Source organism: Pristis pectinata, chromosome 11, assembly GCF_009764475.1.
Source record: "Pristis pectinata isolate sPriPec2 chromosome 11, sPriPec2.1.pri, whole genome shotgun sequence".
Lineage (NCBI taxonomy): Eukaryota > Metazoa > Chordata > Chondrichthyes > Rhinopristiformes > Pristidae > Pristis > Pristis pectinata.
The window spans coordinates 31,451,384-31,477,480 of NC_067415.1; the positions used below are offsets into that span (position 1 = coordinate 31,451,384).

Below are 26,097 nucleotides of genomic sequence, written 5' to 3' on the forward strand. Positions count from 1 at the left end.
TAATCTCCTAAGTCATCCTGTTATGTCTGCTTTAAATCAAAAGCCCAGATATTTGAAGTATGTAGTTTATGTCTACTTGTACTAGGCCGCATCTAGGTGAACTCACTGCTATACCTTCTACATAGCCTCAACATCTCTTAGTGTGGAGTCCAAATTGCTCAAACCATTTGTTTTTTAAGATCTGATACGGATTTAACATTGCATTTTAGGATTTGTAGCATGATGTATTCAAAGTAAAATGCAGTATTGCATTTGTGTTTTTATGCTGTCATTCTGTTGATATACTTTCCAATAAAGTCTTGTGAACCTCGACCACAGACCACATGCTTTGACTTCTATTTTAAATATGCTATTGCACACAATTTTATTCAGTGATTCGTGTACAAATAGAACATAGAAAACATAGAAAACCTACAGTACAATTCAGGCCCTTTGGCCCACAAAGCTGTGCCAAATTGTAGCCCATTCCCTCTGAACACCAACTTGCAATTATCAAAGAATATTTTTTCTGGGTAAAAACAAGTTGCAGTAACCCGCGGTTTAGTCTTTTTTGAAACAATTTCAGATGTCGTGTTGAAAATGATTTATTGTAATTCATGGCTTTAATTGATGCAATTTAATTGCTAGTAGGCAGCAGTCTTGTAGATTGTCCTTATTCATTTTACTTTCATATCTTGGGCAAATGAAAACGTTCAGGAACATATTTTCATTGAAAATCTGTGAATTATCAAATTATTGTACATTGTCCCTAGAAATTTGTAGTTGTGGTATAAGAAGATATATTTGAAGTGTCATACAGATAGATTTCAACTATCAGGGCAGGGAAATTACTTGAAGTGTTATGAAATTTGAATATACTTCAACTAACAAAATTCTTTTAATACATTGCACTGCTCATTGTAAGATCTTGGAATGTTATAATTGTTCTTCCTTGGGTTCTTCTGAACACAAAGCTTCCACTCACTCACTCACTATCTAAAAAATACTCTACATTTCTCTGTTTGACCTTGTGTTCTATCTGCTGTGTCCTTGCCTGTTGACCTAACCTGTATTTCCTCTTGAAGCTTCTCTGCTACTTCACAGCCCACGCTACAACCTGGCTTTGTATCATCAGCAAATGTGGATACGTTACATTAGGAAGGAAAAGATAAACAATGAAAGGAAGCTAGCAAATAATATCAAAGAGGATACTAAAAGCTTTTTCAAGTATATAAAGAGTAAAAGACAGGCGAGAATAGATTTCGGATCGATAGAAAACTACACTGGAGAAATTGTAATGGGAGACAAGGAGATGGCAGAGGAACTGAATGAGTATTTTGCATCAGTCTTCACTGAGGAAGACATCAGCAGTGTACCGGACACTCAAGGGTGTTAGGGAAGAGAAGTGTGTGCAGTCACAATTACAACAGAGAAGGTACTCAGGAAGCTGAATGGTCTAAGGGTAGATAAATCTCCCGGACCAGATGGAATGCACCCTCGTGTTCTGAAGGAAGTAGCTGTAGAGATTGCGGAGGCTTTAGTAATTATCTTTCAAGAACCAATAGATTCTGGCATGGTTCCGGAGGACTGGAAAATTGCAAATGTCATTCCACTATTTGTCAGTCAATTGTCAAGGATGAGTTTACAGAGTACCTGGAGGCACATGACAAGATAGGCCGAATTCAGCATGGTTTCCTTAAAGGAAAATCCTGCCTGATAAACCTATTGCAATTTTTGAGGAAATTACAAGCAGGCTAGACAAAGGAGATGCAGTGGATGTTGTGTATTTGGATTTTCAGAAGGCCTTTGATAAGATGCCACACATGAGGCTGCTAAGCAAGATAAGAGCCCATGGAATTACAGGAAAGTTACGAGCATGGATAGAGCATTGGCTGATTGGCAGGAAACAGTGGGAATAAAGGGATTCCATTCTGGTTGGCTACTGGTTCCAGTGGTGTTTCGCAGGGGTCCATGTTGGGGCCGCTTCTTTTTACGTTGTATGTCAATGATTTGGATTATGGAATAAATGGCTTTGTGGCAAAGTTTGCCGATGATACAAAGATAGGTGGAGGGGCGGGTAGTGTTGAGGAAACAGAGTCTGCAGATAGACTAGGAGAATGCGCAAAGAAGTGGCAAATGAAATACATTGTTGGAAAGTGTGCGGTGATGTACTTCGGTCGAAGGAAAAACGGGCAGATTATTACTTAAATGGGGAGAAAATTCAAAATTCAGAGATGCAAAGGGACTTGGGAGTCCTTGTGCAGGATACCCTAAAAATTAACCTCCAGGTTGAGTCAGTGGTGAAGAAGGCGAATGCAGTGTTGGCATTAATTTCTAGAGGAATAGAATATAAGAGCACTATAAGGCATTGGTAAGGCCTCACTTGGAGAACTGTGTCCAGTTTTGGGCTCCTTATTTAAGGAAGGATGTGCTGATGTTGGAGAGGGTTCGGAGAAGATTCACTAGAATGATTCCAGGAATGAGAGGGTTAACATATGAGGAATGTTTGACGGCTCTCCTTGGAGTTCAGAAGAATGAGGGGGGACCTCATAAAAACATTTCGAATGTTAAAAGGCCTGGACAGAGTAGATGTGGCAAAGTTATTTCTGATGGTCGGGGAGTCTAGTACAAGAGGGCACGACTTCAGGATTGAAGGGTGCTCATTCAGAACAGAGGTGCGGAGAAATTTCTTTAGCCAGAGTGGTGAATCTGTGGAATTTGTTGCCACGGGTGGCTGTGGAGGCAAAGTCATTGGGTGTATTTAAGGCAGAGATTGATAGGTATCTGAGTAGCCAGGGTATCAAAGGTTATAGTGAGAAGGCGGGGGAGTGGGGCTAAATGGGAGAATGGATCAGCTCATGATAGAATGGTGGAGCAGACTCGATGGGCTGAATGGCCGACTTCTGCTCCTTTCTCTTATGGTCTTATTTAATCCCTTCATTCAAATCAATGAAATGGATTATAAACAGCTGGAACTCTGATCCCTGTACTACCCTGAGTTAGTCTCCCAACTGGAAAATGTCCAGTTTGTATTAGTTCAACCAGTCCTTAATCCATTACCCGATATTGTGCTCATAGTTAATAATCTTGTGTGATACATTACTAAATACTTTCTGAAAGTCAAAATACATATCAACTCATTTGGTCTTATCTATTCTACAACCTCAGTTTAAAAAAAACTCAACAGATTTGTTAAATATGAGTTGCTTTTCATAAATCATTGACTCTGTCTAATGCTATTATTATTTTACAAGTACCTTATGACTATTTCCTGAACAATAGATTCCATCATTTTCCCTACAACTGATGTCTAACTGATCTGTAGTTTCACGTTTTTTTCTGTGTCTCAAATAGTTATCTGCTATGTTCTAATCAGCGAGAATTGATCTGTAAATCTGTGGAATTTTGGAAGATGATAACCAGTGCATTTATTGTTTCCATAGCTGCTATGTTCAAAACCCTAGGATGCAAGTCATTAATGGATAAATCCTCTGGACCCAATTTCTTCAGTACTGATTATCTACAAGTGCTAATTTCACTGAACTTATTGGTCCAAGACCTGTTATTCCACACCATTTCAAAGATGTTTCTGTGTCTATTTGTTTAATTTCTCTGCATTGTTCAGGAGAAGCATAATTCCTCCTCTCTAGTCTATCTTTTGCACAAGTCTATCGAAGCTCTTGGGTTTTGTTTCTTGCTATCAACTTATTCCCATATATCCTTTTCAAAGCTTTGATCCTCCACTGAATTCTGTCTTTAATTTTTAATAGCTATGGTTAGACCTCTTTTTTTTTGTCTTAAAGATGTTTATAAAATTGCTTTTTTTTTGCTCTTGTACCTTTTAATATAGTTTCTGTATCTACTGTATCCATCTTTGATATTATGCCTTTGCAGTTTGCTTTATTCAGATTTAAGACCATCGTTTCTGATTTTGAACTAAGTCATTTCCATTCTTTATTTAAAATTCTATTATATTATGATCACTACTCCCCAAAGGACCCTCCACTACCAGATCATCAAATAAACCCTTTCTCATTACACAGTACTAGATCTAAAATAGCCTGTTCTGCCATTGTTTGCTTAACATCTTCATCAAGAAGCCATCTTTTATATACTCTATAACTTCACCTTTCACATTTTAGTTTGTCCATTTCATAAGTAGACCAAAGTCCCTGGTGATTATTGTATTACTTTTCAAATTTATACTATACCCACATTTACTAATTTTGGGGTCCAAATACAACTCCCACTGATGTTTTCTACTTGTTGTTTCCATATCAATCCATATCAGGGCTACACAGTCTTGTTTTCCATCATGCCAGTCTTTTTCTAAAAGTTAAGTGTCCTGAAATATTTAATTCCTAAACTTGGTCACTTTGCAACCACTTCTGTTAAAACCAGATAGCATTCCAGCACTACTTCTGAATGCTTGCCCTCCAGAACTAGCTGCACCTCAGGTTGAGCTCTTTCCAGTGTAGCTACAACACTGTCATCCACCTGACAATGTGGAAGATTGCCTAGATATGTCCTATTCACGAAGGATAATCCGATCTCTGTTTAATTACTGTCCAATCAGTCTGTTCTTAAACACTAGCAAACGATGGAAGATGTTATTGACAGTGGTATCAAGCAGCTTTTGTTACCTAATAACCTGTTCACAAATGCCCAGTTTGGATTTTGCCAGGATCATTTGGCTCACAATCTCATCACAGCTTGGATCATAGGGCTGAAATTCAGAGGTGAAAAAAGAGTACCTTCCTTGATGTCAGGGCAGCATTTGACCAGATTTGACATCCAGGAATCCTTGTAAATAATCAACTGGAAAATACTCCAATGGTTGGAGTCCTGCTTCGTACAAAGGAAGATTTTTAATCTCAGACACAGGACATCACTGCAGGAGTTCCTCGGGGCAGTATGGGAGGTGCAACTATCTTCAGCTACGGTCTCATAGGTCAGAAGGGGATATATTTGCAGATATCTGCACAATACTCAATCCCATTGACAATTCCTTAGCAAATGAAGCAGCTCCTACTTGTGCGCAGCAAGAGCAAGACAACATTGAGGTGTAGGTTGATAAGTGGTAATTAAAGAGATCCAGGCAATGACCATCTCCAGCAAGAGTCTAACCATCTACGCTTGACAGAGCCATCAATGAAGGAGCAGGATTGAGATGTCCTGGGGATTGCCCTTGATCAGAAACTCAACTGGACTAGTAACAAATACCATGGCTTCAGGAAGTTGGCAGAAGCTGGAGTCCTGTGGGAAGGGATTCACCTTCCTCCATATAACATAATGCTCCCATAAGTAGGAATATATCTGTTGGTACCTCGAACCTGCTCTGCCATTTAGGTCAATCTAATGGCCACAACAACACATTCCAGTCTTCTCCCTGCACCCCTGTAATTTAGGTATCTGTCAGCCTCTGCCTTTTCAATCCCCACAGCTCTTCATGTCTCAGAAGAAATCTCTCCATCTCTTCACGAAGTGGGCAACCCCTTGTTCTGAAATCATGCCCTATTATTCTAGATATCTCTGCTTGGGGAAACATCATCCTCTCAGCATTTATCATGTCAGTCCCCTTCAGAATCTGATGTTTCAATAAAATTGCTTCTCATTCTTAACTCGAATGTGTATAGGCTGGTATCAGCTGTCTCAGATGAGAACCTAGTGAACCTTCTCTGCACTGCCTCCAATGCAAGCACATCCTTGTCTAAACATGGAGTAATCCCTCTAAAACTGTCAGAAATTCTTTTCTTTTGCTGTCCCTAACTCCTACAGTAAAGGCCAACATGCCATCAGCTGCCCTGATTGCTTGGTGTACCAACACGCTAACTTTAATGCTTCATCTACTATGAATCTCAAATCCCATTGTACTTCATTTTGTAGTCTCACTCTGACTAAATAATTTTGGTTTTTCATTCAAAGTGATAACCTCACATTTTCCCAGATTAATACTCCAGCCAACTTCTTGCTCACTCAGCCTACCTATATCCCTTTGCAGGCGACTTGTGCCCTCACAACTTGCTATCCCACCTATCTTTGGATTATCAACAAATCTAACTACTGTACACCTGTTTCAGTCATTTGTTATCAATAAAGGTGATAAATTGTTGATGCTCCAGCACTGATCCAGGCATCCCACCTGTTGCTGTTTGCCATTCTGAAAATGACTGACTTATTCCAACTGTTTTCTGTTAGCCAGTCCTCTATCCATATCAATATACGTGGATGGGTGTATTATAAACCTTATAAACAATGCCTAGATCCTGAAAAATGAATAAATTATAAAAATTGAGATCATTTATTTCTTTCTGCTATTAACTAAGTGTCTTGTTACAAATGCTGGGTGCATTCAGATGGTCTTTCCCTGCTCTGACTTTAATTGGACCAGTACTATTTACGTTTGTTAGCTTTGTGATCCATTGAACACTGACATTCTGGGTCTATCTGTTCAGCTTTTAGTGAGTGTTAACATTTATTCAAACTAAATTGTTTTTATCAAGTAATTGTTTTGCAAGCTACTTTGTTAAAGTGGAAATGTTTCAGATATTGATTCTGTGATTTCTACCAAGCAGTATTAAGTTTTTTGCTAAATCATAATAGTAATGAGCCTTTATTCTTGTATAGTAACTTTCCCCTTTTAGTTTCTGCTGTGGTTGAGCAATTTTGTCTCATTCCATTATTGCAATTGTTTGTGCAGAACTTACATCCAGCATTAAAGATGTCCTTGTGTACTGCTTTTAAGTGCCCTGTGCTTATGAAGTGATAAGTTGCATTTTGGATGATAAATGCACATCAAGCATACCCTAATAGGATTAACATTACATGCTGACTGTACACTTCAAAAGGGACTGCCTGTAATACTAGTGATATTTTTCTATTACCTACATGTATCAAGTTAAATTGTGAAGTTGATTCATACTCCAGAGAAAGTGAATTGCCTGAATGATAAAGTATGTAACAGGAAGGTGTAGGATAAAAGAGGACATCTATTCGGGAGTATAGAAAATTTGTTGAAGGACAAAAAACCCAAGTGTAAATACCACTCGGACTGGGAAAGATTGGATATGACATACCTCAAATGTGATACTGGATCTATTGAAAGACTGAAATCTTAAAATTTGGTAATGTAACAGCAGATATGGCCAGAAGGACCAGATGGCCAGAGTTGATTGTAGGATTGTGATCTTTCACAACTGGTCCAGCTGATCTGTTGTTCCCTTCATTACCAGTTCAATTACCTGAAGATGCTGGGAATATAGTTCAGAGGAGTCAGGGCATGGAGCAAGAACTCTGTTAGAGCACATGGATGAAGTATACGGATAAGGGCACCAGCATTCTCTGTTGATCACTGGGGAAAAATAAATCTCATCAGATTCAAGGTGCTCTTGATGGTACTGTACTTGGTGTTGTACGGCCCATGTGACACCATAACTGCACCAAGCAAATCACATTTACAGTTCATATAGGGCTCAAAAATGGGATGTTTAGGCTTCCAGAAAAAGTGTGTGTGGATGGTAGGGTGAGGGAAATGTACCTAACATGACTCTCATTCAGATAATAACTTCTGTTTAAATATTCAAAATCTGAACACAGCCTGATGCAGCCATGCACAAAATGCCTCATGTAATGAGGTTCTATGTCCCTGCTGTTGCGAAGGATGAGTCTGGCCATGTTGCCTCAATGTTCCTTCTAGTTGGACTCTGCCACACCACCTATCCCTCCATAGCAAACCTTATTGAGAAGAACACCTTTGATGACAAATCAGTTGGGCCTTGTTCTATGCCAAATAGCATTAGAGCCTTGCAGGAAAAGGAGATTGTGGATCCTGTCATTTGGCAAAATGCCTCATCACCAGAACTTTCAAACATGTAGCAAGACCTTGCCTATGTTGAGAAAAACTTTCCTTGTTATTGTAAAAACCATCCCACTTACCAGTCCATGTCTGAATGTTGTCTAGTTCTTGCTGCATGTAGGCATGGACTGCTTCATTTGTTGAACAATTGTTACTAGGACTGAATATTGTATAGTCATCAACCAACATTCCTACTTCTGACCATGATAGAGGGAAGGTCTTCGAAGCAGCTGAAGATCATAGGGCTTTGGATGCTGTCTGAGGAATCTCTGTGATATCCTGGGAGGGGGATGATTGATCTCCAATAATCATGACCATTTCCTTCAGTGCCAGTTATAATGCCAAACATTGGAGTGATTTTGTTTTCCCTTAAAATCCATCGATATTAGTTCAGCAGGGCTCCTTCCCTCCCCACTCTGTGAAATGATATCAAGAGGATATCAAGAGCATTCACTCTCCTTTTCAGAATTTTGCTCTCTGGTTCATGTTTGGACTGAGACTGAGCTCTGGAGCTGAGTGGTTCTGCCAATAGCCAAACCGGACAGGTGGTAAATAGGTTATTAGAGAGTAATTACTTTCCATCACTGTGTGTAGACTGGAGGAGGTGGTTATTTTCCAAAAACTTCATGGCTTCTAGGATGATTCTCACAGTTTGGAAGCTACCAAACCCAAATGCAACCCCACTATTGAAGAGGAAGAGAGAAAATGGTGAATGGTAGACAAGTTTGCCTGATCTTAGTTGTGAGCAAAATGCTGCAATTCAAGAAAGTGGTAAGTAAGCACTGAGAAAACAAGAATAGGATTGGGGAGAGTCAACGTGGATTTATGAAAGAGAATTTTTTTTTTTGACAAATCGTTTGTACCTTTTTTTGAGGTTGTGACTAGCAAAATAATTTGAGGGCAAACCATGTGATATGGTATATTTGGATGTTCAGAAGTTACCCACGTAAGAGATCAAAGTTTAGACCACACAGTTTCAAGGATAATACGTTAGTGTGGACTGAGGATTGGTCTACAGTCATCGAATTGACATAATGTGGTCTTTTTCGGTTGGGTGTACGTGACCACTGTAGTGCTGTAGTGATTGGTGCTGGGACCCTACGTTCACAATATGTACCAATGATTTGGGTGAGGGAACTGAGTGTAATGTACCCAAGTCTGAGTTGAGTGATGTTGTGGACTGAGCAGGATGCAGAAAGGCTTCATGGGGATATAGATAGGGTAAGTGAATGGTCAAGGACATGTTAGATGGAATATAAGGTAGAAAAATAAGAGGTCATTCACTTGGGTAGAGTTTTTAAATGGTGAGAGTTTGAAGGATATTAGTTTTCAGAGAGACTTGGGTGTCCTTGTATGTGAATCACTGAACATTAATATGCAGATTTAGCCAGCAACTAAGAAAGCAAACTGTATATTGAGAGGATTTGAGTACAGTAGTAGAAATCTCTTGCACCAATTATATAGAGCTGTGGTGACACTGCATCTGGAATATTGTGTACCTATCTAGTATTCCCATTTAAGGATAGAGCGAGGGCAGCAAATGTAGACCAGATTGATTTTTGGGGTAGTGGATTTGTTGTACTTGGAGTGAATAAGCAGACAGATGATTCTATTGAAACGTACAAAATTCTTCCATGGCACAAAAGGGTAGATGTGGTGTTGATTCCCTGGCTGTGTTGGCTACAGTCGGGTCATTTTCATGAAGAGGAGTCGGCCATTCAGGACAGAGATGACAAGAAATTTTTTCACCTGGGCGTAGTGAGATTGATAGATTTTTGGATATTAGGAAAATTGAGAGAGACTGGGCCCATGCAGGAATGTGGCCCTGAGGTAAAAGCCATCATAGAATTGACTGGTGCAGTTGGATGAGTGGACTACTCCTGCTCTTGTTTATGATATTCGAATGTACATTGTAGAATTTATATTTTTTGTGCCTATTTTTCAAGATTATTTGAACCACAAACATGTAGTGGCTGTTTCACCATGTAAAATCTCCTTGCAATATTTGAGTGTACTCAGTAGTGTACCACCATCATTACCATCATTTGTCACAACATAATTTAATATCCTGTAGCACATCCAGTTTTTCTTGCAAAAAATGTTATTACTTATAATGTATATTTGTTTTGTTCTCTTGAGGTTTGTATTGTATTTTCAAAGCAAAATTAGAAAGGTGTTTTGTACTTAACATGCCCAACAAAAGTAAATGAAGATTAATGGCATCTAGTTTCATGGATAATTCCTGTGTATTATATCCTGTATCACAATATAGTTTACTTCTAAAGATTTATAGCAATTTGCCATAGAAATTGCAATCCACAAATAAAATAAATTTCACATAATAAATGCCATATGATTGTGCTAAATAAGTATACAGAACATTGTTTGTTTTGCATGTAAGAAAATTAAATGATTATAAATTTTTTAAAAAGTGTAAAGATCCTGACAATGAGAATTTTTTACATTCTCTGGAACTGCTATTATCTATCAGCTCCCAGTGTAATGCATAGAAACTGTGTTACAATAATCCCCAATGTATTGCATCTTAATAGGCATTTATCAGCAGAGTCCACGTTCTTCTCTAAAGTTACGACATTCTATTATGTAAGAAATCTTATTGAGGTGCGCTGAATTAGTGTAGAGTAATGAGTCATATAGCACGGAAACGCCCTTTGGCCCAACTGAGAGAGACAAAATTTTGCAGATGCTGGAATCTGCAGCAATATACAAAGTGCTGAAGGAACTCAGCAGGTCAGGCAGTGTCTATGGAGAGAAATAAACAGTCAACATTTCAGGCCGAGACCCTTCATCAGGACTGGAAAGGAACAGGGCAGAAGCCAGAATAAGAAGGTGAGTTCAGGTGATAGGTTAGACCAGGTGAGAGGGGAATGGTAGATGGGGGAATGGGGAGATGTAATGAGGTGATAGGTAGAAGAGGCAAAGGGCTGAAGAAGGAATCCAGTAGGAGAGGGCAGTGGACCGTGGAATAAAGAATGGGGGAGGAGAGGAGATGGGCAGGTCATCAAGGTGGTGGAAGGGAGGCACAGAAATAAGGGAAGAAAAAGGGGTGCGGTTACTGGAAGTTAGAGAAATTGTTGATGCCATCAGATTGGAGACTCCCAAGGCGGAATATGAAGTGTTGTTCCTCCAAACTGCGCCTGGCCTCAACGTGGCAGTTGAGGAGGCCGTGGATAGACATGTCAGTACAGGAGTGGGGTGGAATTGAAGTGGGTGGCCACCGGGAGGTCCTGGCAGTTGCGGTAAATGGAGCAAAGGCGCTCGATGAAGTGGTCACCCAATCTGCATCGGGTCTCACCGATGTACAGGAGGCTGCAATAAATGACACCCTCGGACTCACAGGTGAAGCACTGCCTCACCTGGAAAGATTGTCTGGGACCCTGAATGGTGGTGAGGGAGGAGGTGTAGGGGCAGGTGCAGCACTTGGTGTGGTTGCAGGCATAAGTGCTGGGGGGGTTATCGGTGGGGAGGGACGAGTGGACAAGGGAGTCGCGGAGAGAGCGATCCCTGCGGAAAGTAGAGAGGGGATGAGGGGAAGATGTGCCTGGCGGTAGAATCCCGTTGGAGGTGGCGGAAGTTGCGGAGAATGATAAGTTGTGGGGTGGTAGGTGAAGAAAAAGGGAACCCTGTCCCTGATATGTCGGAGGGAGGGAAGGGGGGGTGAAGGAGAGGGCGAGGGCAGACATGCAGTAAGTGGAGGAGATAAGGTAAGGGCAGCATTGATGGTGATGGGAGGGAAACTCCTGTTACTGATAAAGGAGGACACCTCTGATGTCCTAGAATGGAAAGCCTAATCATGGGAACAGATGTGGCGGAGGCGGACGAAGATGCCCCATTCAAGCTAGTCCTATTTGCCATTGTTTGGCCCATAACTTTCTAAACGTTTTCAATCCATGTACCTGTCCAACTGTCTTAAAAGCTGTTGTTGTACCTGCCTAAACCACTTCCTCTGGCAGCTGATTCCACATGGATACCACCCTTTGTGTAAAAACAAAAAGTTGCCCCCTCAAGTTCCTCTTAAACCTTTCCCCTCTCACCTTGAACCTATGCCCTCTAGTTCTTGATTCCTCAACCCTGGAAAAAGGCTGAATGCATTCACCCTACAATGCCCCTCAGCGACCATAATTCTTTTAGTTTTAAAATAGTTATGGAAAAAAATAGAGAACTGGTCCACAAGTTAAAATCGTAAATTGGGGCAAGGCTAACTTTAGTGGCATTAGACTGGAACTTGCAAGGGTTGATTGGGGGAGGCTGCTTGCAGGTAAAGGGACATCTGGCAAGTGGGAAGCTTTTAAAAGTGAAATAGGGAGAGTTCAGGGTCAGATGTCCCCATTAAAGTAAAGGGGCAAGGCTGGCAGGATTAGTAAACCCTGCTTGATGAGGGATGTTAAGGCTCTGGTAAGGAAAATGAGGGCATATGTCAGGTATAGGCAGCTGCAATTGTGGAAATCTCAGGAGGGCAAAAGATAAAAGGAGAATCCTAAAACGAGGGTAATTAGGGAGAGAATAGAGCCCCTTAAGGATCAATGTCATCATCTATGTCCAGAGCTGCAGAATATGGACGAGGTCTTAAGTGAAAATTTCTCACCTGTATTCACCATTGGAGAAGTTCGTGGAAGCCAGGGAATACAAGGAAGATAAATCCCTGAGGCCTGAACAAGTGTATCCTAGGCCAATGAGAAGGTAGGGAAGAAATTGCTAGGGCCCTGGCAGAGATATTCGCATCATCATTAGCCACAAGTGAGGTTCCGGAAGACTGGAGGGTGGCTAATGTTGTGTCTTTATTTAAGAAAGGCTCCAAGGACAAGCCAGGGAACTACGGGCTGGTGAGCCATACATCAGTGGTAGGAAAGTTACTGGTGGGGATTCTGACAGACAAGATCTACCTGCATTTGGAAAGGCAAGGACTGATTAGGGATAGTCAGCATTGCTTTGTGTGTGAGAAATTGTCTCTCGAATTTGATTTTTCTTTTGAAGAGGTTACCAATAGGATTGATGAGGGTAGGGCAAGCTCCTGTATGGGAGGCTTGACTGGAGGCTTAGATCACATGGGATCCAGGGTGAGTTAGCCAATTGGATACAAAATTGGCTTGGTGGTAGGAATCAGAGGGTAGTAGTGGAGGGTTGCTTTCCAGATTGGATGCCTGTGACTGGTGGTGTGTCCAGGGATCAGTGCTGAGTCCACAACTCTCTGCAGTTTCTTGCAGTCACGGGCAGAGCAGTTGCCATACCAAGTCGTGATGCATCCAGGTAAGATGCTTTCTATAGTGCATTGATAAAAATTGGTGAGTGTCAAAGGGGACATGCCAAATTTCTTTAACCTCCTGAGGAAGTAGAGGCGGTGGTGAGCTTTCTTGACCATTCTTGACTTTCATTTTGTTGACATTGAGGAAAAGGTTGTTGTCATAACACAATGTTACTAAGCTCTCTCTCCTTCCTGTACTCTGACTCATCGTTATTTGAGATACGGCCCACTACAGTGGTATCATCTGCAAACCTGTAGATGGAGTTAGAGCAGAATCTGGTCACACAGTCATGAGTGTATAGGGAGTAGAGTAGGGGGCTGAGGACACAGCATTGTGGGACGCCAGTGTTGAGAATAATCGTGCCGGAGGTGTTGCTGCATATCCTTACTGATTGCGGTCTGTTGGTCAGGAAGTCACGGATCCAGTTGCAAAGGGAGGTTTTGAGTTCCAGGTCATGGAGTTTGGTAATGAGTTTGCGTGGAATTATAGTATTGAAGGTGGAGCTATAGTCAAACAGTATCTAATGTAGGTGACTTTACTACCCAGATGCCTCGGAAATTAGTGTAGGGCCAGGGAGATGTTGTCCGCCATCTTGGTGGTAGACAAATTGCAGTGGATTGAGGTTGTCTGGGAGGCTGGAGTTAATGCATGCCATGACCAGCCTCTCCAAGCACTTCATGATGGTGGATGTCAGAGTCACATTAGGTACTGGGATGATAGTGGTCTCCTTAAAGCAGGTGCGAACCTCAGAATTAAGCAGGGAGAGGTTTAAAAATGTCTGCAAATACTCCTGCCAGCTTATCTACAGAGGATCGAAGGACACGGCCAGGATCACCATTCGGGCCAGATGCTTTACGCAGGTTCACTCTCCGGAAGACCAATCTTGCATCTTCAGCGGTGACTATGGGTTCAGGTGCATTGACGCTGTCAGGTTGGGTGGTGACATACCAATCTCCTTTTGTTTAAAGCATGCATAGAATGCGTTAAGGTCATCAGGAAGGATGCACTGTTGCCAGCAATACTGCCTGACTCGTTTTGTAGCCTGTTATAACATGTAAACCCTGCCACAACTGATGGCTGGTCTGGGACTCTATGTTTGGACTGGTATTGTCTCTCTCTGATGGCTTTATTGAGGTCGTATCTTGATTTTTTGTGTAGGTCAGAGTCACCTGATTTGAATGCTGCAGTCTTATACTTCAGTAGGAAGTGGATCTCCCAGTTCAACCATGGTTTCTGGTTTAGGAACACCCAGATTGTCCTCTTTGGTACATCCTTGTATGAATCACAATTCAAATAATACATGAGGCCTAATCTGGGGTTGGTAATGTACATCCAAGACCATTGCAAAAGAGGAAACACTCACTGACTGTATTTCTGCATGATAAATATTTTGGTATCTGGGATTTGTATTGGGTTCATGTGTAATTGAAGAACTAGTGGTCAGTGTTTCTGTCTTGCAGTTGTTAAAGATTTGTCAAACCTGCAACAGAATTGGGTCAGATTGAAACTATAACTTGTCTAAGTTTAGAAACTGAGTTATGCCTTTATTTTTAAATTAAAGAGAATACTGAAATGCATGTTGCCCTGTATTATACTTCATGCTTTTCATTCCGTTGTCTTGTATAAATAAGAGCACTTATTGGTTCATTGTTTCTCTGGTAAGAATGGCACTGCTTATCGACAAATTATGGTGTGATAGATTCTTGCCATAGTGACATGAAGTTCCTGATAATGCTGAAAGAGAGGAAAATATTTGAAAATCCCAGAAGGTTTTTCCCCTAACTATGTTAACACTACGAGTGGGCAAAGCCAAAGTGGAACAAGATTATTTTTGGCTATGGTTGGCAGAGGGTAAACTCTCTTTGACCAGTAATAACTTTATAACTAGTAGTTAACTTTTACAAAGTTGCGTCCTGTGCTGGAACATCCTTGGGTGATCCTATAAAGGAATAAAACTGTTAGTAATGAAAGCATAAAGTACAAGGAATAATCTGCAGCTCAGGCAGTGTCAATAAAAGACAGAAAAGTGGTTTCAGGTGAATGGGGTTTTTCATTGGTTTGAAGCACAAAACCTCCATTGAGGCAAGATTTGTGTCCCAGACTACGAAGTAGTGCTTGCAGCAATTGTCAAAGATTGCTGCTTAACTAATGACTTCTGGCACATGGGTACAAGGTCAGCCATAATCTTGATGAATGGCTGAGCAGGTTTGAAGGGTGAAATGGCCTCCTCCTGCCATTTCTCACGTTAGCATAACAGAAAAAATTCTAAGATACTTCAGAGTTATTAGACAAAAGTCAACTGTAAGAGATATTGAACGGGGAAAATATCATGGTCAAAATGGTTAAATGTTATGGAGGCTGTTAAAGTAGAAATGAGCAGTGATGAGAAGCATGAGGCTGTGACATCTGAAAGCATAGATGGAATGCAGGAAGTCTGAGATAAACAAGAAGCCAAAAGAACAAGAAAGCACTGTTCATTCACTGTTGTTGTCCTACAGAAAGTTATAGAAATAGGGAAAGAACATGCCATCTTGGAGTAATGAAGAGAATTTCAAATTGGGAGCATTAGAAACTATAAAATATTGATTTGCATTCATGTGGATGGTATATAAACATGGCAGATTACTGGCAGCAGAGTTGTTGAGCTGAAATTAATGGACTGTGGATGGTAACCAGTAAGTATATAACTGAATTCCAAGGTGTAAAAGGACACGAGCAGTTCCAAACAGATGAGTGTCATTCTAAAAGTGGAAATAAACACTTTAGAAAATGTTGCCTTGACATAGTTTAGAAAAAGTGGTTTGAGGATGGATCCTCCTGGTTCACCAGAAGTGATGATCTGCATGTCTTTGGGTGAATAAATAAGACAGCAACAGATCTGGTTGCAATCAAGTTACATTTTTACAGGCACCAAGAGAGGGAAAACAGGGTGAAAGGCATTGGAAGAATATGCTGTTGTCAGGGGGATAAGATATCTTTATTAGTCACATGTATATTGAAACACACAGTGAGATACATCTTTTGTGAAGAGTGTTCTGGGGACAGCCCGCAAGAATCGCCACACTTCCGGCACCAACATAGCATGCCCACAACTTCCTAATCCGTACGTCTTTGGAATGTGGGAGCAGAGTTCAGAGAGATGGTAAACAACGGTCAGAGAATATAATTTCTATCTTGGGACAATTTCAGTGCTAACTGCAGTTCTAATACAGGAAAGAGGACACTTGTTTGAAGCACTTTAGAGAAGGGAGGGAAGCTGAAAATGAGATGGTAGTTTGTGGGGACCAGAATGCCACAGTGGATTATTTTCAGAAAGGAACCATTACAGTGCTAGATAGCAAGAGGTCGGGTATACAGGTCACCTGACAAATGATATCAGTCTTAATAACTAGAACATCTATGAAATGCTTACACCCTGCTGCAGTTGATGGTGGATGCCTTGGGGAGGAATATAGGAGTCAGTTGAAGAAGAAGCTTGTGTTGTTTCTCTGCAATGAAGAAATTCTGCTTTAGATAGTAATATAGTTGATGCACCAGATGTATTTGAGACTTTGCACCTGAACCAAAATAAATGCTTATCACAAGGAATGATCAGTTCAGAAGAAAGTAAGTCCTTTACTAGGGACAAAATGCCTTAACCAGTAATGAAGCAGATGAACAAATGCAGAACAACTCTTGGAACATGGATAAAGACTAGAACAGTTAGAAGTTTGTGGTGTCATTAAAGTAAATATGTGTCTTCCAAAGCCGGATGAATAAGCAGTGGCATGATGAGGTGAAAATAGGAAATGGTTAGAAATGGCTTTGTCAAAGATTACGGAGACTTTGGGAGTAAAAGCCAGGATGTGAAGGGAGTGGCCATGAATTAAGAAATGGTATACATCACCACTGTAATGCCAAGATCACATTGAAATCATGTAAAGATAAAGAGCATTCTGATTATTTTCATTTAATTTTCATCTTTTGTTTCTAGGTGATTTAGGTTTTATGAAGGGACAATTGCATTGAATACTGAAATCTTCCTTTGTAATGCAACGTAATGAGATTCAGCACACTTTGTGGTAAGTGTTCCTTATTTAGAATGACTGTTTAAATCAACATTTTCTATTTTAAATATTGTGTCAGAGACTTCAAACGTTTCTATCTAGAGTAAACCATTTCTTTATTTAATATGTGGTCTTCAAATATTCTGCTGGGTTCAGCAGTGCTGAACATTCTTGTGTGTCTATATATTGTGTAAACATTGTAATGCTGGCATGTAACAGTAGAATCCAAACTACATCTTGTGACGTCACAGTGTTCTCACTTTTGTCTTTCAAACTAAATTTTAAGCTGTTTTATTTTGAGGTGCAGAGAAACAGTCATTACAGGAAGAAGGGTATCTCCGATTGATGCCCTGTTTGGGGATTTGCCACCAGTCAGCACAGTTTGCACCAACCCCCTAAAATTCTATCTTTAACCAATACTTAGGGTTGAGCTGTCCTGATAGAACCATTCACCCACGATAGCTATGGACGTTTGTTAAACTATGAGACAAGATATTCTCTTAATGTCCACTTGGACTAGGAATTTAGTCAAAGCCACTCTCGTATCTCTCACTTCCTCTGTCTTAATGATTGCATCTATTTTGTGAATTTGTTTTCAAATGTACTATCTTCTGAATGCTTTGCCAGCAATTGTTACAGTGAAAGGAGCACAAGAGACAGAGCCCGAGTGAATATAAAAGGAGCGTGGGAAAGTGCCCCAGCAAGTTTAAAAGCTGTGTGGGAAAGAAGGCCCAGTGAATTTCAATAAGCACTTGGTTTGAAGAAAGAGTCAGAGTTAAAGCTTCCATCAGGGTAAGTAAACCAGTAAGTAACCTAAAAGCAATGGAATTATGAGAATATTCTGTCAGGTGGCTAATTCAATAGATGGAGGTATGGCTGGGATCCTCAGTGGAATGCTGTGCCATGTTGGAACTTCATATGGCACTGCATTTGGCATGCTTACCTTCGCAGAGTTGGGATGTCATGTTGCAGTTGTACAAAACAAGGTATAACAAACCATTTGTCAAGCTGCACTTGTGTATTTCTGATAGCCACACTGCAGGAAGATTGTAGTAGCATTAGAAGTGCAGAAGATTCACCAGGATGTTGCCTGGAATGGAGGACAGTTTGGATCGGCTGGGTTTATTTTCATTGGAATGTAGGAGGCTTAAGGGTGACCTAATTGGGGTTTATAAAATTGTGAGGGGCATAGATGGGGTAGATAGTCTTTTTCCTGGGATTGGGGAATCTAAAGCTAGAGGGCATAGGTTTGAGGTGAGAGTGGAGAAATTTAAAGGAGATCTGAGGGGTAAGTTTTTTCCACACTGAGGGTAGTGGTTATATGGAATGAGCTGCCAGAGGTGGTGGTAGAGGCAGATACAATTATGCTTGGAAGGCCTTTGTACAAGTACTTGAATGGGAAAATGGAGGGATGTGGGCCTAACCTGGGCAAATGACGTTAGGGTAGATGGGCATCAAGGTCAGCATAGATTAATTGAGCTGAAGGCCCATTTTTTTTTTCTGTGCTGTACAATTCTATGACTCCAGGAAGCTTCCTTTGTTCAGGACACCTATGGGTGTCAGAACTGTCACCAGCTGGAGGCTCATGAGCAACAGCTGATGTCAGTGCAATTCTATCATGGATAGTGTTTTGGGAGATGTACACCCTTCAGCTCAAAATATTGCGGGAAGATAGGGAATGGGTGTCTGCCAGAAATAAAGGTGGGCAATGGTTTAGGAAACAACTGACTGCATCTCTAAACAGTATTCAGTTCTGAGTACCGATGGGGGCAGATGTTTCTTTTGAGGAGTGCAGCCAGAGGCAAAGCCACAGCACCAGGAATAATTTGGCTATACAGGGAGAGAAGGGAAAGGTCCAGAGTTATAGTTTTGGGGCATGTTCTCGGCAGACACTACTTTGGTTGCAAATGGTGCATTGCTGGGGTTAAGGCTTTTATAGTGCAGCTGTAGAAAATTCTGGAGTGGGGTTGGACAACCATAAAGCATGATTCATTTCAGTGCTACAGACCTAGCCTGAAATAGATGAGGTTCTGCAGGTAGATTGTAAGGAGTTACAAAAGAGATTATGAAGCAGGACCTCACTAGTAATTTCCAGGTTACACCTATGCACAGCTGCGAGTATAGAAATAGGAGGATAACCTAGATTAATAGATTAATGTGTGTTTGGAAAGAGTTGGTGCTAGAGGGAGAACTTTGGTTTTCTTGGACACTGGAACTAGCTTCAGGAAAGATGAAACATGTACATGCTGGATGAATTGCACCTCAATAGAGCTGAAACCAGTGTCACATGATTTGCTAATGCTGTGGGCTTTATAAATGGAGGCACAGAGGAGAAAGCTTTTATAAAATCTTCAGCCTTGCTGGAGTATGAGGTCCAGCTCTAGCTGCCACACCATGGGAAAAATATGAAAGATTTGGAGAAAGTGTGGAGTAGATTTACTGAAATGTTTCCAGAGATGAGGGTCTTTAGTTTTATTTTAGACTCTACTGAAGTTGGTCTCCTTGGAACCAAGCAGGCCAGAAGATCTGATGGAGGTACTTGAAGGATATAGGTAGAGTGGAGAAAAACTTCTTTTGCCCTGAGAGATCAAGAGCTGGTGGACTTGAATGATTAACAAAAGAACCAAAGTGATACAAGGAAAATGTTTTTGCACAGCAAGTGGTTGGGCTTTGGCTTGCAATGCCATATTCAATTACAGCATCCAAAGCTAGAGAGGTGTCTGAAAGATTTTGCAGGATATGGGACAAGCAGGATTACTCTTGCACGGAGCTGGTATAGGTTCAATAGCCTTCCTCCACGCTCTATCAAATGAATAAATTACTAAGTGTTTTTATTATGGTTGGTGGAGGGAAGAGTGGGAATATTTTAAATTTTCTGGCTGCCTTGATTTAATTAGGCACTACCAATCTTCCTTTTAAGGGAATATTTCAGGACTGAAACAAACTGCTAAATATGAACAAGTCCATCAGCTTGGTCTCAGGCGTTGTTGGGGGGGACTTTTCCTAATTTTTCCATTGTTTTGTTGCTGGAGGAACTCCATCCATCCTTAGTGATAACAGCTGCAGCATCTTTAAGGTTTTATTTCACTGATTGCTGCAGGTTACTCTATATAAAAAAAAGTAAGAGTTGGTGATTTGTGACTGAATCAGAAAGGGTCTTTAGTCCACACCTACCAAAAATCACCATTTGTATGGTTCTCTAAGTGTTAAAAGAAAGATCAAACAATTCTCATTATTCTTGAATTGGATTTTAATGGAATCTGAGCCATATTAAACTTCATTTCATATTGCCATGTACCCAACTTGTGTCTGCATTTCCTGTCCACTAATCAGATTTTTAAAGCTTTCGATGGTTTCTGTAGGACTCTTCCAGTACTCCCAGCACACCTATTTTTTGGAAGTTTAGTACTAAGATCTAACTAAATTATGTTGTCTGATGAAATGCTGTCTGATGAAATGCTATCTGATGTGACAACACCCATCCATTCCTGAATCCCAATATTGTCCATAGATCACAAAAAGGTAGTCTACTAGTTTTCCATCACATTGTACCTGTACCTCACCATACTTGTGCATGACAATAAACACAACTTGGTTTGAGCTCAAGTCCCTCTTCAGATCACTAAAGTGGTTATCTAAATTTCCCTCTAGTTGGAAAACAATTGTACATAACACCCCATTTTTTTTCTTCCCTAGCCTAAAAACCTTAATTTTTCCATACAAACTTTTATTCTTCAATTAGATTAATCTCACTTTATCAGCCATCTCTTAAACCCATATACCAATTCACAGCACTTTAGAAATTCAAGTCTAAATTTTGCCAGGCAGCTGTTGTCTTTTATAGCACCTAGGTGAGGACAGTATGGGCTTCTGTTCAATTTCCCCACAGATTTTAATCTTTTATACCACTTTAGGCTAGCTAATTTTCCCAGCTGCCTTCAACCCCAAATTTCTACTTTTACCTTTTAAAGTACTCTTCGGGCAATGGTTTTGTTGAAGTTGCAACACATGCATTTTTTTTTAAGAGCACCTAGTGCATGCATGCAGTAAACTATTGGTTGAGTGTAATATTTGGAACTATATCAAGGGCAGTGAGGTTTACGCAAGACACGAAAATGTGCTTTGAGGCTTTTGCATTTCTTCTCCACCCCAGTAACGGTGATGGCAGTGTACAGTATGTATCTGGAGAATACTGTATGCTGGCACTTTCCCCTATAAATAAAAAGTAGGAAGTATCATGCCTTGCATGCTTAATGCTTTTCTCTCTCATTCTTTCTGGAATACAATACTGTTTTTAAACCTTTAACAAGTCTTACCTCTGGGTCTAGAACAGTTGAATAAATGTATCTGTGTTCTGTATTTGTCCAAATCCAACATGTCAGTTTAAGAATAAATGTCAAAATCTAAGAATTTGAGTTGTGCATGTAGGGTGGTTTCTAATAAAATCTTTTTTTTAAAAAAGTTTCCAAGAGATTATTTTAAGGTCAATAGCAATAAGGTGTGTGTGTGGGTAAACAAACCTTAAGTTTTTCCCTAACTGTGGCTCACCTTAGATTTGGATTTGCAGCAGCTGAAATTTTCACTCCAATTATTGTTGTTCCTTTATTAGCAAGTTTGGAACCACTAGTTTGCAAAATAGGTCAGGTGTAGTGATGTAGCAAACAAGAGTAGGGAAATATCCATGTTAATATCATCGTAGTTAACCAACAGAACTTGAGCCATCTCTAAGTCAGTTGCTCCCAAGCTGTTTGGGTTCATAATGGTTGCCATTTATCCTCTTTCAAGAAATGTGGACATTTTTGATTTCAGAAAATGATGACTAATGAAACAATTCATTGATAAATATTAGAAATTATATTTTACATAAAATTTACAAAATAATTGAAATTAGCTTTCACATGGTGGGAAAGAACAACTTTTGTTATCACATTCCTTAAGTCAGCATTTTTTGGTAGTATTTGCAACAGTTCAGGCACATACTGGTAATTTATACAGTACAACTAGGAAGAAAACTAAGGCACATGTGGAAATGTGTAATCCAAGGTATATTCACATTTCTTAAAGCATGCAATTATTTAAGTACTGTAGTATATACCAGTGCTTACCTTAAAAAAAAATACAAGAACCATTAATAGCTCTTAAAGGCTATCCTATAATGCCAACATGAGCTCTACATACTAATTTAAAATAAAACAACCATCAAATCGATAATAGTTCCTAACTGCTTGCTTCAAAGGGTCACTAATACATTCACATTCAAAAACAAAAGTTCAATGGATATTTGTACATGTCAGACAAGAAATGTTGTCAAATGCAGTTATTGCCATTTATACAATGACTTTGAAAGGAATGCCAGAATAAGTTTAAAATGCAACTTTACATGATACACTATACAGATTCATAAATAGTAAACTACTGCCAGTGGTACACCAATAAACAAATGACATGGTAGTGATGTCACAAGCTTGATTTTTTTAAATGTGAAATTGATCCTGGCAATGGTGTTGGGCTTTACCACTTTTTGCCAATTAGAGGCCAACTTGCCATTCGTACTGGAATGGCATGTGACACAAGCAAAAATAAACCAATTAAATCTGCTCTGCAACAAATCAAGAAAAAAGTGGCAGGCTGACAGGCAAAAGGTATCAGCTTGTTCAGATGTACCTTTCATAAATATTCAAAAGTTGGAGTATTACCACTTTTCCACATTGTGGAAGAAGTCTGTAGAGATTCTCACATGCAAATAGATACTGCACCAGCTATTTAACAAATACTGACTGCCACCTACAAAATGACAACTTTAAAAACTATATAGTAATTAGTTTGTGTAAAACTTTCAATATATTTCAGTTTGTAACAGGTCCAAAAGGAATATTTCCAGACACACATGGACAGACTTTGGTAAACAAAAATTCCAACCATCCTGGGAGGTGCTGTCCGTGAAAACACATTGCTCTCACAATCTATCAGTCCTACTTATTTCATGTTCAGAACTGCACTGCAGACATTCACTGGAGTTGGACTCTATATGCACAAATAAGTAGCTTTACCTGAAATAAAAGCAATGCTTCATTAGAAAGTGATATTACACCATTGCATTTACAACGAAGTATGCGTGAAAAGGTGATTTATTTTTTTTAAATATTAGCTACTAATGTGGGCAATGGCTGCCATGGTACTACACTTGGCCTGCAAGTTGAATGGCGTGAGATTAGGGAACAGTTGGCATTCCCAAGTCTAATAGGTTTCAGTCAAAGACAATATTAGACATATATTTGGAATGTGTTATTTTCTCACTTTAAGCAGCTGCACGTGGCTTCAGGGAGGAAAAATATTTTGCTGAACAATTACACACTAGGAATCAGCCCACTGTAAAATTAACAGACACAGCTACTCAGTGGAGAGGTTTCAATGGTAAATAGCAGCAAATGATTATCCCCAACGTGCAGCAATTGACCAGAGAAGCTCAGGTAAATATAAAATACCTAAAGTGAAAGGCAGCAAGACCAATCAAACTTCTTTTAAAGGAAAAGGCAGGGAAAAGTGAAAGGAAAACTATACTAATGTCATAAATAATAGGAATATTTTGTAATGAGTAAAAACCGACCCAGAGTAAATGCATTGGAATTAATCTTACTTCATTATATTTGGGACTCATTAGCCGATTAGTACACAGACTCAGTATATTCATCGATGTGAAGAATGGCAAATGCCATCAGATATATCATCCTACACTCACCACTTTTGGGCACAAAATCAATATCACCTTTTCCTCCACTTAATTGTAATGTTACAACAGGGCAAGTTTAGCTGGTTTATATGGAGTAGACTTGTGCCAGAAATTAATCAGAATTAATGAAACAGTTAAAACTGAAATAGCTACTACTCCATAGCTGGTCTGTAATTGGGACAGGACCATTTCCAAAATGTTATAAATCTTTTAACCGTCTTGACAGCATGTCAAAGTATACCTACCTTGGCAGTAGGTGCTTCAGCAAGTCTAATAAATAATTTATTAGTGCCAGGCACAGGACTGAAGGAATAAATAAAATGACTATCCTGGAAAACCAACAAAAAAAATGCAATTAATTTCAAAATAGATTAAAATTCAGTATTTTATCAGAGAAAAATAACAATGGACTTCAGTTTGATTATAATAAAGTATATACAATTCATTTTTTTAAAATCCACCCGAGCAGAATAAAAATCCATCACAGCCATGTACAGCAATAGGACACTATATTCTTCAAAGATCCAACAAGGACAAGTGGGTGAAATGAAACAGAAGGGACAAATAAATTCTTTTCATCCTGGTTATGTAGTTCCTCTACACTTTCTGCCCTGCCAGTACAGCCTCCTTCATCCTTTGAAGCAGGCTAAGCCTTACCCCATCAAGAACCCTCTTCCATCTGGCAATTTTTTTTACATTGAATAACTTCACGAGATGAATCAAAGAAAATACTTTGGCTATTGGACTCTGTATGGATCACAGCTAGGCCTGTCTCTTGTGGATTTATGGAATATTCTTTGTTCCAAAACTATTTAGGTCCTCTCCCTCTACTGTGTTTTCAGTACATAGGTGATTGCATCAGTGTTACTTCCTGCTGTCATCCCAGACTTAAAAATAAGGTTTGCTGTTCATTTCATCTCCCTCTTACCTTCACCTATGTCTTTTCCATTTCTAGGGGCAGACTGCCAACTGATATCTACTATAAAGATAATAATTCCCAAAGAATACTGATTACACTCCTCCTCACAAGAACACAATAAAATCTAAGCAGGAGCAGGCCACTTGGCCCCTCAAGCCTGCCCTGCCATTCAATATGATCACAGCTGATCTATGCTGTTCTCAACTCCTCTTCTGTGCCAGTTCCTTGATTTTTCAAATATCTGTCTCCACCTAAAATATATCTAATGCTCTAGCCTCCACCACCCTTGGGAACAGAATTCCAGAGATTCACTACTCTAAGAGAACTATCTACAAGCATCCTATTCCATTCCAGTTTTTCCATCTTTGTTGTACATGTTCTGACGACACCAGCTTTCAGTATTTCAAATATGACTTCTGTTCTCCACAACCAATAACTTCACTGATGTTAACAGGGCTGGCAATTATGTCCATTCCATTTCTTGCACATCTGCTTTCTCTCCTTCCATCTCTCCTGTCCAGTCCTACTTTCACCTTTTCCCTTCTAACCAATCCATGAAATGGCTCTATCCTTGAAGTACAGATGCAGATGATGAAATGACCAACTCATTTTCTTACCTTCAACCCCAACAGAATTAACATTCAATGAATCATTCCACACCATTTTCTATCAGGTCCAAATACATTTTTCCTTTCAGCATTCCACAACATTCTTCTATAATAGCTTGGTCCACACTTTTATCAATAACTTCCCTTGTAAACACCAGAGATGCAGTACACATCTTTTCACTTCCTTCCCACCATTCAAGCTCCAAACACTAATTCCAGGTGAAAATAATTCATGGTTTGCCATTTTAATTCTCTGCTCAACTCCCTCTCTGGCCTTTGCTAGTGTTCATTTGAAACTAAACAAAGTTCAGCACTTCATCTTTAGACAAGGCACTTTAAACGTTCTGGATTCAACATGGAATTGAACAAGTTCAGATCATAACCACTGCTACCATTTTACCAACAGATGCTGATAATAACCATACTGTAATTAAAACTCTTCTGGGCTTCTTATTCTATTGGTCCCATTACAACAAACTATTTTATCTTGCACTCATTGCCCTGTTATGTTTAATTACTTTTGTCTTAAAATATAATTGTCATGGAAATACTAGTGGACACAAAACAGAGGAGTTGGAGTGCCCACTATGGGGGAGAAAAGGAGAAAAAAAAGTATGGTGACTGGGTTAAGGGATGGGAAATTAGAGGCCTGTGTTTGGCTGGGGGTGCTGCAAAGATCAGCTAAGCATTTCACTT

At 39.8% G+C, this 26,097-nt stretch overlaps 2 protein-coding genes across 3 annotated transcripts in view; one reads left to right on the forward strand and one right to left on the reverse strand.

Annotated features, from left to right (window-relative positions):
• Positions 1-21,718, forward strand: part of LOC127575698 (paraspeckle component 1-like) — a 103,351-nt gene extending 81,633 nt beyond the window's left edge. The window contains exons 7-9 of one of the 2 annotated variants that reach the window (XR_007957118.1): positions 17,072-17,159; positions 17,772-17,936; positions 19,626-21,718. The gene's annotated coding sequence lies outside the window, so the exon portion shown is untranslated. Of the gene's footprint in view, positions 1-17,071; positions 17,160-17,771 lie in introns of both variants that reach the window. The other variant, XR_007957117.1, reaches the window with a different exon arrangement.
• Positions 21,719-21,981: 263 nt separating this feature from the next.
• Positions 21,982-26,097, reverse strand: part of mphosph8 (M-phase phosphoprotein 8) — a 45,678-nt gene continuing 41,562 nt past the window's right edge. The window contains exons 13-14 of the mRNA XM_052025654.1: positions 24,120-24,203; positions 21,982-23,194 (exon numbers count right to left, since the gene is read on the reverse strand). Coding sequence (XP_051881614.1) covers positions 23,153-23,194; positions 24,120-24,203 — 126 coding nt within the window. The 3' untranslated portion in view covers positions 21,982-23,152. The remainder of the gene's footprint in view (positions 23,195-24,119; positions 24,204-26,097) is intronic.